At 47.1% G+C, this 18,651-nt stretch overlaps 2 protein-coding genes across 6 annotated transcripts in view; one reads left to right on the top strand and one right to left on the bottom strand.

Moving 5' to 3' along the window:
• The window catches only part of DHX32 (DEAH-box helicase 32 (putative)), a 54,066-nt gene extending 47,822 nt beyond the window's left edge, over positions 1-6,244 (top strand). For all 4 annotated transcript variants that reach the window (XM_089898338.1, XM_089898339.1, XM_089898341.1 and 1 more), the window contains 5 exons: positions 748-939; positions 1,590-1,739; positions 3,433-3,620; positions 4,513-4,694; positions 5,711-6,244. In XM_089898338.1, coding sequence (XP_089754464.1) covers positions 748-939; positions 1,590-1,739; positions 3,433-3,620; positions 4,513-4,694; positions 5,711-5,882 — 884 coding nt within the window. In that variant the 3' untranslated portion in view covers positions 5,883-6,244. The remainder of the gene's footprint in view (positions 1-747; positions 940-1,589; positions 1,740-3,432; positions 3,621-4,512; positions 4,695-5,710) is intronic.
• BCCIP (BRCA2 and CDKN1A interacting protein) lies at positions 187-18,640 on the bottom strand. Of its 2 annotated transcripts, XM_022568480.3 has the most exons (7): positions 18,452-18,636; positions 15,260-15,334; positions 14,070-14,150; positions 10,210-10,299; positions 9,260-9,447; positions 7,647-7,821; positions 187-6,478 (listed from the first exon to the last, which is right to left on the bottom strand). In XM_022568480.3, the coding sequence occupies exons 1-7, from the start codon at positions 18,596-18,598 to the stop codon at positions 6,308-6,310; spliced, it is 927 nt and encodes a 308-aa protein (XP_022424188.1). In that variant the 5' UTR covers positions 18,599-18,636; the 3' UTR covers positions 187-6,307. The 2 variants fall into 2 exon arrangements, with proteins under 2 accessions (XP_022424188.1, XP_089754471.1); XM_089898345.1 differs by lacking the exon at positions 15,260-15,334 and having other exon boundaries at positions 18,452-18,640.
• Positions 18,641-18,651: the final 11 nt, after the last annotated feature.

Below are 18,651 nucleotides of genomic sequence, written 5' to 3'. Positions count from 1 at the left end.
TGCCTCATAATATTTGTTGGATGCTAGACATTGTCCATTTTACTGGGTTGGATACTGGGTATTTTGTATTCCTGTAAATATTCTGGAGCTTTGTCCTGGGTGGCAGAGTGATCCTTTCAGGTCTTGACTTTAGGATTAGTTAGGTGGCACTGGAACAGTGTACATGTGGGGTGTAGTTATTCTGTGTTTCCGCCCCCCCCCCCCACCAGAGTCCCACGAATCATGAGGCTTTGCAGCCTGGCTGGTGGGAACGGCCGTATCTGGATCCCGTGTGAGCACCGGGCGCTGACCCTCTGCTCTTCTGGATGGTTCCTTCTCTGGCCTGGAGTGGAGTGAATGGGCCCTGCTGACTGACTGAGGGGCTCTCGTACATCCTCTGAGTCCTCGCTCTAGAGCTCTCTCCTCTCAGGAGGTCCGACCTGCAGGCTTTGGCCACCTTAGTCTCCCCGGACCCTCAGCACCCTCTGCATAATTCGGGGAGTCTGGCAGCTCCCCTTGGGTCCCCTCCCAGCACCGCAGCCTGGAAACGCTCTCAAGGCAGTACGCTGGGCAGCCCTCAGGCTTACCTCTTGAGGTGCCCCCCCTCAGGAATCACTGTTCTTCGTTGCCTGATGATCTCTGTCTTGCGAACTCTTGTTTCATATATTTTGTTCATTGGTTGTTTTGTGTGGGAGGGAAAATCCAGTACCTGTTACTCCATCTTGGTTGTATGACACTTTGTAATTATTAATTTTGTCTTCCCTATAGCACCGGAAAGCTTGATGCAGGCTTTGGAAGACTTAGATTATCTGGCAGCACTGGACAATGATGGAAACCTCTCTGAATTTGGAATCATCATGTCAGAGTTTCCTCTTGACCCACAGCTCGCCAAGTCTATCTTAGCATCCTGTGAATTTGACTGTGTAGATGAAATGCTAACAGTCGCTGCCATGGTAACAGGTATTCCTTCCACGGCTCTTTTGTACCGTGTATCTGCAGCAGGTATAGATTTAAATGAGATCCATTTGAAATGATAATGAAATATTTTAGTAGTTTGAAAATGTAGGAAGTTATAAGAATTGCCTTAATATGAAAAAATCTAAATAAAAACCCAGTGAATTTCTTAAAGCAGACAGGTGAAAGCATACCGAGTTCGCTTTTGCTGAAGTGATCGGCACAGATCAAGAAAAGCGTGTCACGTGTGCGTGTGTTTTATTTCCTACCACCTCATTCATCTTGGTTTATAGGTTTTAATTGATTCTTTTACTGGCAGGACAAACCAAAGGCTATGCTGCATTAGGACCTGAGTTCTAATCCTGTCCCTGGACCAGGGGCGGTAATATTTACAAGCAGGGTGTCCGCTGTGCTGAGCAGACCTGAGAAAAGCTAACACACAGGAGTAAGGAGAAGCACAAGATGACGGCTCACCCTACAGTTCTCTGATTTCTGTGTAAACAGGATAGCATGTTATTCACAGAGTAGGACAGGAGCAGGGCTACAAACAGCAGCAAGCCCCCATCCATCCGTTCCCCCCCCACACCCCCCACAGCCTGTCGTGCTAAAGGGCACATCTCATTATTGCTGACCTTCTGTCCTTTTGCATCTTAAAGCTCCTAATTGCTTTTCGCATCTGCCCCGGGGAGCAGAGGAGGCCGCCTTGTCTTGTTGGAAGACGTTCTTACATCCTGAAGGAGATCACTTCACCCTCATCAACATTTACAAGGCCTACCAGGACATGGCTCTGAATTCCACCAGCGAACGTAAGTGAACGCTTGGCCTTCTCACAAATTACCTCCCAATTCCACCTTCCCTTCCCCAGACGAAGCTGGGTTGTTATTCGTCCAACACCCTTTGTCTCCAGCCCCCTTGGTCATTTGAGTGGGATGGCGCTTGAGGCCCTCAGGCACCCGCAGGTGAGCAGTAGAGACACGCCTCCTGCGCCCACAGAGGGCGGGCCTGCATCCACGGACCGACCGGCCCCCAGCCCGGCAGCCTTCAGAGCGAACTCACTGGGGACGCAGGGACAGGGGACACAGACTTGCACAGCACGGCTCCTGTCCTCTCGGGTCCAGGGAGGAAGGAAAGGAACTGCCATCTCTAGGTGCCCACCGGCCAGAGCTGTGCTTTGTGCCTTTCATAACATGGCATGCTCACTACTGGCTGGAGAGAGAATATGGAGCGTTCAAAACAAAACACCACCAAACCCCAGCTCCAGGTAATAGTAATGAATGGGCTGATGAGCTGAGGGAGGCTGGACCCTGGCGGAGGAGGGGAGAGGGGTGGGGAGGGCGTCCAGGGGAGAAGAATGGCCTGGTGCAAAGCTGCGGCAGAAGTCCTGGGTACGTCTAAACCACGGTTCCCAGTGGTGAGGGGACGGAAAACTCCTCCACGTGAAACTCCTGTGCTGGGCCTTAAAGACAGGAAGGGGGTCTCTAGGGGCAGACGGGGCAAAGCAGTGAGGCGGACACAGCCAGAGGGGAGCTCCCTTCCTACCAGGAGGATTATTCTCACCTTTGTTCTCCATGATGCTGCTTTTACCTCCTTTGCTCCAGCAGATGGGTGTGAAAAATGTTTAAAGTGAAAAGTATGACAGCAGTCAGAGTGGCAGAGCAGGGAGTTAGTTTTTCAAAGCGGAGCAGAAAAAGTTGTCAGTGGAGCCAGAAAGTACATGAGGGCCTTGGCATCTTTGGAGGGCAAGCCGGTGGCGGTCGTCGCTGGACCAAGTGCAAGCACTCCTGTGGCTCCAGACGGGCCTGAGTGGACGGGAAGGACCAACGGAGGTCTGCAGCCCGCTCTGCCGAGGCCACGTGTGCTCCCCCGCCAAGGCAAAACTCTGGATCCAGCTAATCACAGATGGCAAGAAAGAGTAACTGCACCCTGATCCAGGGGACTGAATTTCGATACAAAATTTGCAGCTAGGGTAGGCGAGCTTAACTGTGACATCATTAATTCCCAAATCAGCCTAGTAGTAATCCTTTTCTTATAATTAAGTAAAGTACGTGAGAGATTTTCATGGATCAGAGGTATCTGTACAGTAAGCTTTTTCCCTCCCGGTTTGATTGAATGTCGTGGGCACGTACATCCTCGCCATACGCACGCTGGACAAAATGTTGCTCTTGAGACAGTCTCTTCTGCCCCTCATGAGCCAGATGAGGGTGATATATAGTATTGGTCAGCGCTGGGGACCTGCACTTTACAGTTGGTGGGCTCGTGGAGTCCCCCACAGCCACTGCAGGTCCTGCCAGCCGGCACCCTCTCCCTTCCCAGCGGTGCCAGGGACAGCCACTCCCGCGGCCACCGAGGTCCCCGTCCTTGCTGCCTCCCTCGCACTCACTCGTGACAACCTTGTTAGGAGAGGACACAGAGGGACGCAGAGGCAGAGCGCCTTCCCAACTGGGCTCTCTCAGTTATGACAAGTCATTTCTAAATAGCTTTTTGTTCGTTCCTTCCTAGACTGTGTTGAAAAGTGGTGTCACGATTACTTCCTCAACTGCTCTGCGCTCAGGATGGCAGATGTTATCCGAGCCGAACTCTTAGAAATCATCAAGCGAATCGAGCTTCCTTACACAGAACCTGCTTTTGGCTCAAAGGAAAACACTCTGAACATAAGGAAAGCTCTTCTGTCTGGTTATTTTATGCAGGTAAGAACGGATAAGGCCACCTGTAGGGTGCTCTTTACAAAATTTCACATATTGAGGACATCCTGTCAGAAACCTCCCACTTAGGATGATAACTGTATTGATGTTAACTTTAAAATAAAACTAAAAACCCTTATATGTTACTAAAGATTTAGTACTTAAATATACTTCCCCTCAGGGGAACGGAGGACTCAACTAGAATGTTCTGTCAGGAAGACCTTTCCCATCGCGGAGGAACTGTTACAGCGCTCTTTGGCTGAACATATAGTCCCTCATCTCACCTGTTTGCTCCCATGTACCTGGTGACGTAATGCCCAACAAGAAGGGAAGGCGACAGCCCATTTGTTTCTTTCCCGGCGTGGAGGTTGACTAACCTAGCGCCTCTAAACTAAAGCAAGTTACAGAATTAGTATATGCACCACCTAAACTCTAAAGCACTCTTAATGGAGAAAAAGGACATTTTAGCATGGATTTCCTCATCTGTATGGAAGAAGTACGGTTACCTGCATCACAGGGTTATCCTGAGGATTAAAGGAGCTAAAACGTCAAGTGTAAAGCACTGGACACTTGCGAGCGTGGTCCATAATGCGACAGGGAACGTGCTAGCTTTATTTCTTGACCAAAACATTCACCTTTGTAGCTGCACTATTTTGGCATGCTGCCCTGAAATTGATAAAATTAGTTAACATCCTTATTATCATCACTGGCTCCAAGTTTTGAGCAAAACATGTTTATGTCTTATTTTCTATATCTGAAACTAGAAAACATGGGCGGCAAATCTGTAGTTTTAACTATTCTGTGTGAAGTATTTTGGAATTTTTAAAACAAAATATTTTTGTGTATCGATCTCCATATTAATACAAAATCCTTTTTCCTGTAAAACGCTGCCTTTTAGATTGCTCGGGACGTTGATGGGTCAGGTAATTACTTAATGCTGACGCACAAGCAAGTTGCACAGCTGCATCCCCTTTCTTGTTACTCTGTCACCAAGAAGATGCCAGAGTGGGTTCTCTTCCATAAATTCAGCATATCTGACAACAACTACATCAGGATCGCCTCAGAAATCTCTCCTGAACTGTAAGTTTAATGGAGAAAAAGGGGGTTTCTTTGAATTCATACATGAAGAGCAAATGACAAATTTGGTTTTTCTTAACATTTTCAATATAAGTTATACTGCTACTAATCTAAATTGAGTACCTACTAAAGGCAGGTCTCTGTAGATGACTAAGAAATACTCACGCCTCTGAGATTACAGCATAAAGAGAGAACACAGTATAGAAATGTACAGCAAAGCACAATGCACCTTAAGAGGAACAGGGCCAGCAGGTACAGACCTTGAGCGTAGCAACCTCTCAAAACAGACAGGCCACTGAGACTGGAGCAAGTGGGGAAGAGAAGGGGTGGAGGCCAGGTTGAAGACAGGCAGGTAGCAGAGGTGTAGGGTATGGGCCACATAAAGAGTTTGGAGTTGATCCTAAGTGCAGTACAAAGCAATTGGAGACTCCGTTTTAAGCAAGGGTAACCTCTTCTCCATATATCTTAAAGATCCCTCTGGCTGCTAAGTGAATGGGCTATAGGGACAGCAGTGAGAATGGAGACAAGCCTCAGAGGCTGCTGCAGATGCCGGACCCACTGTGGAGGTACCACTACCACTTGGGCAGTGTGATGTTCTAGGCAGGAACCAGGAGTCACTACAGGTGTGTCCAGCTTCAGCAAATGGATATGGTATGGTATTAGTATGAGATGCAGATACTCCCTCTTACGCACCCAGAGTTCTCCCAAGCATCTGATCTGACCTGTCGCAAAATTGTGATGGGCCTTGGGGGAAGTACCCGTTCCCCCCGGTGATGAGAGTGGGGGTGTCACTTCCGCTGTGTGGCATGACCCTAGAAGACCCAACTTATCCTAGAAATGCAATTGGATTGTTTCCATGTAAACCACAGAAAGTATTCATTCTACAAAGGCAGACCAAGCCACTGAGAAGTTCACACTAATCAAAATTCTACAAGCAGATTCTCCAGGCCTGGGAAGCGTCCACTCATGTTTGGTACCTCTCACCAAAAATAATAATAATAATTTTTTGTTTTAAACAGATTTATGCAATTGGCACCACAATACTATTTCAGTAATCTGCCTCCTAGTGAAAGTAAGGATATTCTACAGCAAGTGATGGATCACCTATCACCCATTTCAACAATGAAAAAGGAACAGAAAATGTGTGAGAAGTGCCCTGAAACTACTGAACAAAGATGCACTATACAGTGACTCTCAAGAACCTTCTACACAAAACCTGATGTGCAATAAATATCCCAAAGGCAGCCCAACAGCTGGTCCACTGGAGTGACGTGCAGACATGACGTGAAGATGGATGTCATACCCTGCAAAGGATAGTCTTGAAAAGAATAAAACTTTTTGCATATTATTTAACAACTAAAAATAGAAGTTTTTATTGAATTACTACTCCATGTTTTTCTTCTTATTGGAAAAGTTTTTAATCAACCATTCTTAATTTGACCAAAATCTTAAAAAGCAACGATATTTTGTAAATGTGTCACAGACACGGGTGACAGAACCCTACTTTTTGTAGAGGACCTTAATCTGAATAAAGTCATGAGTTTTTCAGTAAATCTCCGCTAAGTCTTCTGGTAATTTTTACAAAAACAAGCCCACCACTGTCCATGGGAAACGGGTTAGACAGATAGATGTTCCTTCAGTTTACCCATGATTTCATTCATTCTGTCGCTTGGAATTAACATCACAGTTCGCAGGGGCTTCATTGGCACATCATCAAAGGACCATCGGCCTCCCAGACACATGTCGCTCTCCTCCTGCACTGAGTAGTTGAACTTCAGGATTGCCTTCTAAACCAAAGAACCATGAACTTAAAATGCAGACAAGCTAAAGGCAAAACTCACTTAACCGATAACAAAAAATACTATGTTTGGCGTATGTAATAAGACTGACAGCTAAAGGAAGCAAAACACAGAATCAAGGAAGCTCAAATGGGACAGTCAGGCAGACGTTATAAAACACTCACCAAATAGATTTCTAACTTACATGAGGAGTATGGATAGAAGTGTTCCATTTCTAAGAGGGGAACAAGCAGCTAAGTAATATTAACACTACTACCCACCTATATACTGTTTACAATTCTGAAGTCGCTCATATTCATGATCTCATTTGATTCTCAAAATAATCTCATGATACACAAGTGAAATTAAGACTCATGAAATTTGACAGTTAATGAGAAGAATCATCTTTAAATGCTGGTCTTACCCACTGTCCCAGCTGCTTCCTCAGCATAAAGCTGTTGTGTGAAGACAGGCAGGTCCGCGTAACCAGCCCATCTTAAAACACCCGTTACATACGTCCCTGACATGGTCTGCCTGAAGTGCTGAGGCACACATTTTTAAAAATTTAATTTTCACTTATTTACTTCCTGAAAAACAAGGGCAGAGCTGAATGTACAGTGCTTTAGTCTTTAGTGGACACCTTAAAATAAGTGATATCATCCAATCCAGGAAAATATGTCCTCCTCAGAGATGTATTTAACATTTTTGAGAGGAAGGCAGCATAAGAAAGTAACATGCTCTGGTATCTGGTTGTTCGTCACAGCACAAGCTTTTACAGGGAGAAAGTGCTAGAAATCCCACCAATGGGGTGGCCTCCAGGACTAAGGGCACAGGGCGGCACATGAGCCAGCACCGGGACAGCAGGGTCCACCCCGTCCTCCACACCAACCAGATAGTGGCTCCAAGCTCCCTCGGACTCAACGTCCCCCATCTGTGCACACAGGCTGATGTTCACCTCCCAGAGCAGTTTGAGAATAAAGATCTCACAGTAAGCATGTCGTCAGCATGGTAATCGCCTCCTCCCCACTCTCACTGTTACTAGCTCCTAGCTGCTGTAGATACGGAAGTTTAAAAACAGAAGGACTTTGACATAAAATGGGAGAGCAATAAATCCTGATTATTATCAAGAAAATCCTTATTTACATCTAAACAAAGAGATGGAACAGGATGGGCTTACCTCATAGAAAAATTCTTCTTCTGCATTTGCAAACATTAACTCATCTTTCTTTTGGTTGCTCAATTTCTTTTTGGAATTGCTTTTTCCTGCTTCCACAAACGTCTTGCTAATCAGAAGGTAGAAGTAACACTTCCCACATGGCTTGTTAGTTTTGTGCGCCTCTGCTAGTTCTTTCCTACGAGGCATACACACACACAAGGTTTGGCTGATGGGTGAGGCGAGATCCATCAACAAACCAGAGCACAGAGAAAACCGGTGAGGCCCCTTCTCTGGGTTCTGCTGTGACGCAGGCTTAATGGACAGACATTAGATCTGGATGCTTCTAAAAGCAGTGAGTTTTCTTTATGCATCCAGGTGCACATTCAATTGATTGTGGCAGCGCCTTTTATAATAAATGGTACGATGACTCTCACTCAGATTATGCTCTGAGCTGTGGATACACAGCAACTAACAGAGGAATCTCAAGTTCACACGTCACTGCTCTGTTAAAAATACCTAAGAATCTGGATTTTCTAAAACAACAAACATTTAACCGAAGCACACAAAGGCACACGGCCATGACCAATGCCATTACAGCATGTGACCACTACAATCTCCAATCACCACGTCTGGGACTCATTTCTGACCTCCTGCAGGAATGGCCAGAAAGATGCCCCAAACTACCACAGTCAATGAGATAGCAATGAAGCCTTTAATTCTTTTCCTCCTTTCTTTAAATCATACAGTAACCCTGTGCATCTGACTAAACAAAAATGTAAAGAAACTCAGAACAACCCTCTGCAGCTTTCTTCAATAGAGGATCAGGAGAAAGCAGATCACGCTCTCCTGAAACCAGACATGAGCTCCAGCTGATCAGAAAAAAAGACAACGCAAAACAAAACACGCTTAGGCCCCAGAAGTGCAATGTATTAGCTGAGGGTATGAGAGTAAAACTAAAAAGCGATGCGTCTCTGAAGGAAAAATGGGAAACCGAAAGGCCTTCAGACTGTAGTTACATTCGCACCAACTATTTCCAGGGAGATCACAAAGAAGTGCCATGATCTCTGAGAAATAATATTCCGTAAAGCCTGGGGGCCTGCCTGTAATTTTATCCTCCTCTATTTCAAAGCACGGGCAATGCCAATTCTTAGCCCTTCTTACATTTAAAATATTCTTGTAAACTTAAAACTCCTGAATTAAAAAACAAAATAACAAACCCTGAGGAACCAGAGATGCAGTATCAGGACCATGGTTGCATTAGTCATAAAATATCCCAGTGGAATTTAGGAGCTGTACTGTTTGTTATTGTTGTAATTATTCAACATTTCATTTGTGTTACAGAAATCTATCTGTGAAGAGGGTTAAAAGCTTTAGTCAAATGGAGGTAAAAAGTCTACATGAAACTCAACAATTTTTATACCACTTAAATCTCTTAAGCCTACTATCACAATATCCCTAATTAAAACTCTTTTAAAAAGCCAATTATTAATAATGCATCTCACAGGCACTCTCACCACTCATGCTTAAACCAAGGGCAGAACTCTTTCTATACCAACATATTCCATTTGAATCACATTTCTGAATCCACTTGGGGAAAAAACTACCGTTCAAAGGCATCTTCCAAAGTGTCTTACTGAAGCTGTTGGTGCATGGGCAGCGCTATCTGTGCAGGAACGTTAATGAATCTTTCACTCAGCAGAAAGCCCACAGGCCTGGTGGCGTCATTGAAAAGCTTGTCCAGCTGTTCAACCGTACTCTTTTCACAGTTCTTCTCGCAGAGGCGTAAAATAAACTCTTTAATTTGTTCAGCAAACGGGGTACCCTAGAAAGCAAAGAGAAGGCTCACTTTTTATTACAGGCCATCACTTACAGGAGAAAACTCCAAAGTGAGAGCTATCACTTTTTATCTTACAGGTAAGGGCAGTTTTCTGCCAAAACCTTTAAAACCTTATATGTCGTCAGTGCTGATTGCTTAAGTATTTCTCTAAAGTAACTACACCTGGTTATTTACCATCCCATAATCAAGGGTCAGAGAAGGTTATACTAACGCTCAGACATGCTGGGATGGAAATTCTAATCCATCTCATAAAGACAGATGGAAGTAACTGGAAAAGTTCAATTAAAAATTACGATAAAGTATAGCCTGCATCTTACTCTAAGGAGGGGAAGCTGCTGGTTGTTTATTAGAACTCATCAATGAGTCAATAAAAAGTAATGAATGAAAATACAGATAAATGTCAGTAAGTGTCCTCAACTTCAGAAATCAAAACAGCTGCAGAGACAGCAAAACAGCTCCTGTGTCAACACCAACGTCAGGACACCCATTCCTGAAAAGCCAGGTGACGATTCTCTATACCACAGGCAGTAAAGACTTTAACTGGGTACAGAGTATTCAAAGGAAAACAAAAACACCTTCATACTGAAAAAAGGATTACAATAAGATTTCACAAGAGCACACATATTTATAGTTAATATCATGGTCTTAAAAGATATAAAAGATACTTTTATCATGCATTAAATAAAATTAACTCCTGAGGGTTTGGCCTAAGGAATAACCATTCTGATGCCAGTCAGGGAAACCCACCTTCCTTTCAGTTAAATTTAAAAGGCTTATGAAGCCAAAAATCCCATCTTCATCCACATCATCATCGCTGTCTTCTGAAACATCCGTTTGCTATTTTAAAAAGAAAAAAAAATTAACTTTATATTTGGTTGAAAAGAAGTGCAATACCAAGTCTTGGAATCCAGGCCTCGTTTATCTTTCCACTTTTCAAATGATAACTTTTACTGTCATCACCTCAGAAAAGCACCGTGGGCTAAAACTGTGTGGTCTTGTTCACATCACTTTACCTCCCTTGATTCTGTCCTCTTCTTACATTCTGGATGATCTTCTGCTCTAAATTTCTTTTTACTAGACTCTTAAGACATTTTCCTCAATGTCTTATAAATCCAGAACAGATAAGACCTCTTGAAGGAAACCATTTTAGTCTGTTTTCTAAGTGGTCTGGCTGGAGCCAGCCCAGCCTTGTTTCTCTGTGGGTCCACCACACTGTCTCACCTAAAACGCATGCTTCCTGACCACCACTGGGGTGGTCCCCACCACTGGGGAAGGGGAGCAATGCCTCCGTGTGCATGGGTAGGAGAGAAGAAAACGAGGGCAAGAGAGGAAATGAGGAATCGAGAAAACAGAACTAAGAGTGAGATGCTTGATTCCACCTTGAACTTCCTGGCTCGGCTGTACTCGACTCGACACATAGTCCACATTTTCTTTTACCTTTTGCTTGTTTGCTCGTCCCAGCTGTAAACTCCTCTGGCAGCATCCCCGGCCCCCAGCACAGAGCCAGGCCAGACTAAGTCCTTGGGGAACAAGCGCTGAATGAATGAAATAAAATGAGGCTGCTGCTCTTCCACCGAAGGACAGCAGGGACCCAGGAGGCCCGTCTGTCCCTGAACTTGTTCTGTGCGAAGCGGCACCAGCACCACGGGCTCAGCCAGGTGCGGTCGGCAGCGCCAGAGCGCCCCCCGGTGGCCGAGGCCTCAGGGCAGGAACAGAGAGCGGAGCAGAGCCTGCCCGTGGGGCGGAAATCGAAGCAGACAGAGCTGCGGGAGGGGCCTGGGCTCCCCGGAGGCCGGCGAGGGAGAACGCGGCTCCCGGATCCAAGCTGACGGTGCCACGGAGAGGGCCTCAGGCGAAGGGGCAACCAGGCTTCACAGCAGAACACTTCCACTGAAGCTGGCGGTGCGGGAACACGAAGGGGGGGCGGCTGCGGCGAGGCCCCGAAGGCCTGGGTCACCGCCAGAGCGGCTGCCAGACGCGGGAGAGAGGCCTCGAGCTCAGCAACGCAGCAGGGCGCCGAGGCAGCTCAGGAGAGACTGACGCAGTCCCGGCGAGAGGACCAAGGGCACGTCGGCTCTTGGAGGAGAGGGGAGAGGAGCGCAGAAGAACGTACTGCGTGAACCCGCCCTGGTCCTCCGAGAGCAGCACGGCAGCTCCCGTGCACGTCAGAGGACCCCCGGCCACCGTGGCAAAACTTGCGTGGTGCCGACGGACGGAAAGCCGGGGCAGGAAGAAGGCCCCCCAGTGCGAAGCCCTGAGACCCCCAAACCCCCCGTCGGTGAAAAGCAACGAGCATCCCGGAACCCACTCGGCCTTCCTCCCCCTGGACAGGCCGCCAGGCGCGCTCCGCCGGCTGCCGCTGCTCCGTGGCGCAGGCCCCGCCCCCGTCTCCCCCACCACCACCCGCCGCCCCGCCCCCGTCTCCCCCACCACCACCCACCGCCCCGCCCCGGCCTGGCCCGAGGCCTGCCCCTCCCAGCCCACTCCTTCCCTCTCCCGGGCCTCTTCACTCAACACAATTCTTCGTGGCAGCCGAGTTCTGAGCAACCCGCTGCACGACACCCGGGCCCTGAGACTCCAGCCTCGCGCCAGCCACGCACACGCAGTCCCCAGCCCACCTCCCCTTCCCCCGGAATCGCCTTCTCTAGAAGAGTCCAAATCCCCCCAGTTCCAAAGCCTCCAGAGAAAGCTCTGGCAGTCCCTGTCCTAGGAACAAGAAGCCTGGGTCCCTGGGACACCTCAGGTGTCTCTGTGGAAGCCAAGGAAGCCATAATTGTAATTTAGACTTATTTGTGTAATTATCCAATGAAAGGCTGAATCCCCCGACTAGAGAATAAGCTTTTTCAAAACTAAAAGCAACTGCGTCTCATCGGTATGCATCAGGTCTCGGGACACTAACCAGCTAGAGCTCACGAGTGTCTGATGACAGAGCAGGCAGCTGCTTCTCCCCACCGTGCTAATAAAGGGATGCTACCGAGGTGTCACCCTCTCATCTTCCTGACGCTGTGTGCTACAGGTTCTGAATGTTGGCAGCAGGTCTGAAAAGCGTCTGTTGTATTTAGTAATGAAGATGTTGGTGATCCCATCAGTTTCAGGACATCGGGAGAGTGTTGGGGTAAAAGCCAGATTAAGGTGTTTAGGAGAGGAGGTGGAAATCAAATGCAAAATATCTTTCAAGAATTCTGGCTTTGAAAACCAAGTGAGATGGCTGAAGGTGAGGTCGTTTGAGTGGATGGAACCTTAGACCGAGGTGGAGTTGTTTATTTTGCTTTTTTACAATAAGCTAGACGATAGGTGCTGGGAATAGAAAAAAAGACTTCAACGGGGACAGTTACGCATACAGAGTGCAAGCCGTGCGCCAGATGCTGCTCTAAGCATCCTCTCTCGTTCACCACCCCCCACACCTACGAAGCAGGCACCATCCTCATCACCAGAGATGCCCGCGGAGAAAGATGAAGGTCACCGTGCAGACTGCATTTTCCACAGAAGGCTGAAGCGATTTTTCCTATCCCACATTCTCTTCTGACAAAGTGACCTAGACACTCCTCCCACTGAGGGGGGCGATCCACGTGCCCTCCCCTTGGACCTGCACAGGCCATCACGTCTGCTGATCAAATGAATGGTGGAAATCACCCGGTAACGTAAGATGCTCTGCACTTCTGCCTGGCTCTCTTGGGTAGGGAGGCCCACACTACAGAGACTGAGGCCCATGGTTCCAGCTGGGCTCCCAACAGAGACACAGGAGTGAACCATCTTGCAAGGAAATCCGCCAGCCCCGCGCTGAGCCTCTGCAGCTAATGTGCCCGGAGTGAATACGAGCTGTCCTCACTGAGCTCTGTCCAAAGTGCAGAGTCACGGGCCAGAGTACTGTTGCGGTCCTGACTCGAAGGCGCAGGGCAGTCTGTCAGGCGGCAGAAGAAACGTACAGCCAGCGGAGAGTACACGCAGAGGCGGGATTCGTCCCAGGCCTGCTCCCTCCTCCTCCAAGTGCCACCCCCTGCTTTGCATGACACCACTCGAGGCTTTCCCCCTTTTCCCTCTCCTGTCACTCCTGAGTCTCCTTGGCAGGTTCTGCCACTTAGCTCATCCCCGCAACTGACGCTGTTATGAGCAGACTGTCCCTGCCCTCCCTGGACAACTTCAACTACTCCCACGACTTCAGTGACCATTTCTGTGCTGAAAATGCCCCAGTCTCCAGCTGCTGCACAGCATCTCACGTGCATGTATCACAGGCAAATCAAACGCAAAATGTACAAATCCAAGCTCGTGTTCCCCTCTTAACCTGATCCTCCTCCATGCTTGCTACCTTGGTTCTCCAGCCAGACACGAGGGTATCATCCTCAACTCCTTTTCCACTCACTCACAGACCCAACCATTCATTAAGCCCCGTCGCATTTCACCTCCCCAGTACCTTCTGAATCAGCCCACTTCTCTCCCTATCCGCTGCCACAACCTAGATCACTGCATTTAATAACCCTGAATTGCTGAGATGGCCTTCTCACCAGTAATACTTTCCAATTTGAGTTTCTGGCCTACTTGCTATAAAACAGGAGGAACTTAGGATAAAGAACTAATTTAATCAGAATAAACACAACTGTCCTGCTTACCTTAATCACACTCCCGATATGGTTCTGTTGAATTAAGAGATCTGTTAGTTCTGCAGTGTTCACAGGAGCTTTTAGGAAAAGCTAAGAGGAGAAAAAAAATATATTTTAAATTAAAACCAAAGTATGGGACTTCCCTGGTGGCAGAGTGGTTACGAATCCACCTGCCAATGCAGGGGACATGGGTTCGAGCCCTGGTCCGGGAAGATTCCACATGCCACAGAGCAGCTAAGCCTGTGCACCACAACTACTGAGCCTGCGAGCCACAACTACTGAGCCCGTGTGCAACAACAACTGAGCTCGAGATCCACAACTACTGAAGCCTGCGCGCCTAGAGCCCGCTCTCCGCAACGAGAAGCCACCGCAATGAGAAGCCCGCACACTGCAATGAAGAGTAGCCCCCACTCGCCGCAACTAGAGAAAGCCTGCGCGCAGCAACGAAGACCCAAGGCAGCCAAAAGTAAATAAATAAATAAAAATAAATCTATTAAAAAAAAACCTAAAAAAAATAAAACCAAAGTATGATTTCTAATAAAACTTCTAATTTCCATATTCAAATAAAAATAATGAAATTTCAATGATTTGACCAGGAAGATGACCCAGAAAACAATCCCAAGAGGAAAGAAAAGCCGGAGCAAATCAAAGCAGTCAAGGCACAGAAATTTGAGACGAGGCAGAGCCGGTGGTAATACAGGGGGTCTTGGGGAGGGGAGCGGACAGGGAGGAGAAGAGAGGGGAGGAGGGTGGACTGGACACCGGAGGCTCTGAAGGGTGGCGAACCAAAGCCATCTTACATGGAGTAAAGGAATACGGAGAAGCAGCAAGCCTGCTGCTTGTGGCACCAGATGGTGGAATCAGTGACAGGGCCATTATGTGAGAATTCCTTTAACCCCACAAAGCTTAGAAATGAATTAGAGAAAAACAGAATAGCTCAAATAATTAAAATATGAAAGGGAGAGTATTTTAGAACACAGAATACTTAAATATTTTAATCAAAGGAAGGGGTCTGGGAGCAGAGGCACAAATAGGGGAGTTAGCCCTGGAAAAGAAAACAATTCTTCCTTCCAGGCAAAGTGGAGAGGGTAGGAATGGGAATTCTAAAATAGAAAAACTGAAATCTGACAGAGCTTATATCGAATGGCCTGGAATTTCTTAGAAGAGCAAATGTGTGTGTAGTGAATAAAAGACAATACCTGCTGCAATAATTTCTTAATTCCGTCGTAATCGTTATCTGAGATAGAATAAGCTTCGAATTCAATATTCACTTCCTGTAAATGACACACAAAATAGGTCATCATACATAACTCACTAAGATAATTCAGGCATTATTTTCCCTCCCCACCTCATTCTTTTTGGCTCTATCTCCATCTATGGAACATGCCAGAAAAAGGACAAGAAGAAGAAAATGTTACCAAAAGAACTATAACTGCCTAGGCTTCAAAATAAGCAAACATTGCCAAGACTGCCATCTGCACAGATGACAAAGCACCTTCACACCATCTCCTCATTTGAAACAAAAGCCTGAGAAGAACAAAGCATTCAGAGTGACCTAGTTTTGATGTTGAGAAAGTCTGTTCTGGATAAAGCAAATGAGAAATTATTATTTACCTGACTACAGTAAGAGTGAGCAAAGAACAAAATCACTTCAAAAGTCCTTGGCATTGCCTAGAGCTTGATTCAGCCCATGGATTTGAGGCCACGCTTCATTCACTGGGCAAGAATTTACTGAGTACCCCTCTGTACCAAGCACTGTGCCAGGCACTCAAGATGAAAAGGTGAGCAACGTAGACATGAATGGTCATGCCCTCCTGGAGCTTATAGTTTAGGTGGGAATACCGACATTAAGGAAATAGCATGGAAATAAATATAGGCTTACAACTATGCATGCTATAAAACACAGGTGGAATGGTGCTATAACAGCTTAAGAAATAGGAGGTTGGAAATTCAGGAAAGGCTTCCCTTAGAGAAGTGACACTTGAGCTGGGAACCTAGGACCAGTAAAAAGAGCTCCTGGCACAGCACAGACGAAGGCCCTGAGGCAGGAGGAAATATGGTGAGTACAAGTAACTAAAAGGTGTGTGTAGCGAGGCTCCCTGATCTATCTCTGTAAAACAACAATAACAGACTCTAAGAAGCAATGCCACTGAAATATTCCATAAATAAATGTAAGGATTACTTCACTCCAAAAAAAAAAACCTTAAAGGCTTTTAAGTGCTAAATAAGATCAGTCCTTGAGGATCCTAAATCATGTATTATTAGTATTGCTATTATTGCTGGAGGGTAAATTCTCACAAGCAGAATTACTGAATCAGAGAATTTATACACATTTTAAAGTTCTGATGTTGTCAAATGGCCCTCCAAAAAGGGTGCATCAATTTATAGTCCCACCAGCAGTATATGTAAGTGCCTATTTTCTTACACTATCATCAGTGATGGTTACTACACAAATTTCCAACCACTGGCAAACTGATAGATTATCCATGTTAACGCAAGAAGCGCTGAGTTCTATAACCCGAAGTTAGCAAAAGCCAGTCAAAGATCTAAATAAAAAACGGTGAGACTGCATTTAAGGCAAGGGGCCAAAGTAAAGAGCTGCTTTGTAAGGGAAAGCTCTGTTCCACGGAAAATATATTATATACCCACACCACAGTCACAGCACTAATCCTGCACCCATGCTTGCCCTGCTCATGTTTATCTCTGACTTTATTCCCCCATCACCCTCTTCCTTATTCTGATCCTGCCATATTAGCTGTCTCTCTGTCCAATAACCATGAGGACTTTGGATTTTCATACAAATGAAATGGGAAGCCATTGGAGCGGTCAGAGCAGGGAAGTGAGAACAGATCTACATTTTTTCTTTTTGGCCGCGCAGTGCGGCACGCAGGATCTTAGTTCCCAGACCAGGGATCAAACCCATGCCCCCTGCAATGGAAGCGCGAGGAATCTTAACCACTGCACAGCCAGGGAAGTCCGTATACCTACATTTTTAAAAGATCTTTCTGCTGTGGGTGGAGGAGAGATTGTAGGGGAACAAGAACGGGAAAAGGCATGCCAGTTAAAAGTTACTACAGAAGTCCAGGCAAGAGATGGTGGAAGGGTGGACTTTGACTGTTGCAGAATCACTGATGAGAAACGTCTGGATACTGAAGGTAAAGCCAACAGAATTTACTGATGCGGGATGAGGAAAAGGGAGGAATTACAGTTAACTTTCGGGTTTTGGATTTGAGCAGCTGGTGAATTTGGCAACCATTTACGTAAGCAGATACGTTAGAGGGTCCCTGAGAAAAAGAAGAATGGCTTTCTTGACATAAGAGAGTTCTAGCTCCTCGTCAAATGATATCCGTAATATCTGAGTTCTGCAGGAACTAAGGCCCCCACCCAGGTGGAGGACCGAATGATGATGCTGACCCTCCGGACTTCAATCAGCTAAAGCTTGGACTCCGTTGACCTTTGCCCCAATTTTATGCTGAATTCGCCTCTGCTCAAGCCCCCTCATGAATAGGCACGTACCCTCAGCTTAAAACAGCAGCGCTGCTGTTTGGGGGAGACACTGCTTGGGGAAAGACCCCCGGTGTTCTCCTTACTTTTGCTGCAAGTAAGAAATCCTTCCTCCTTCTAATCTTCAGCTTGGTTGTGCTTACTGGCTCGATCACCCACCAAGAGGTGAACCCAGTTTTCAGGTAACATTTAGAGAAATGGCAAAGATTAGGATCAGGGGCATAAATTACCAACTCTGCCCGGCGGGTGTTAAGTTCAGGGCTACCTATTAGCCATTCCGGGGTCTTCAGGACCTTTCCGTCCTAATTATTCATTCAACAAGTGTTAACTACCTCTAATGCCAGGCTCTACGGTAGGAGCCAGTTCTAGCAGAACGTATCACCAGGACTTGGTCTGAGGAGCAGAAAAGACAGCTTAGTTGAGATCTGACCAAGGAAGGAAAAACACTGCAGGAAAAACGCAGCGCGCAGAGAGGAGAAGGAGGCTGGCCTTCGAGAAACGGGAAGGCGGCCGCCATGAGGGAGGCAGGCGGGGGGGCTGCGCGGGGAGGGCAGAGGATGAACTCGGGGCCCCCGGCGGCCCAGAAGGATTTGGGGCTTTAGCCTGAGAACTAAAAAAGGCCACCGAGGACGGTGCCGTTGCGGCGGTGGGAGGGCCCACGCACCCGGCCGGGACAGGACTTTTGAAAATAACTTTCTGTGGCTGCAATATGTAAAAGACCGAAGTGGAACCTCAGTGAGAACCTTTTCTCACCTCCAGTTTCTGCTTAAGGACCCTCAGGTACGGGGAAGTCGCTACTCCAAGCAGCTCACACACTCACATGGTTTTGGTTGTTGGAAAGTTTTTTCCCAGACATAAGCCAAACCGGGGTCGCGCGTGTTTCTCACCTCATTGACGACCTCGTCGTCTTCATCCTCCTCTTCGTCACTGTCTTCGTTGTCTTCGTCCTCATCCTCGAGTTCATCATCCTCGTCCTCATCGCGCGGAACCGAAAACCCGCCGTCCAAGGCACGCCGCTTGGGCCTGGACGCCATGCTGCCGGCCCCACTGCGCCTGCGCAACTTCCATGAGCCCGCCCTTCCGGGCC

The sequence above is a fragment of the Delphinapterus leucas genome, chromosome 16, assembly GCF_059928025.1.
Source record: "Delphinapterus leucas isolate spDelLeu-1000000601 "Yukka" chromosome 16, BTC_Dleu_Yukka2, whole genome shotgun sequence".
In the NCBI taxonomy this organism is placed as follows: Eukaryota; Metazoa; Chordata; class Mammalia; order Artiodactyla; family Monodontidae; genus Delphinapterus; species Delphinapterus leucas.
This window is presented reverse-complemented; position numbering and strand designations above follow the sequence as displayed.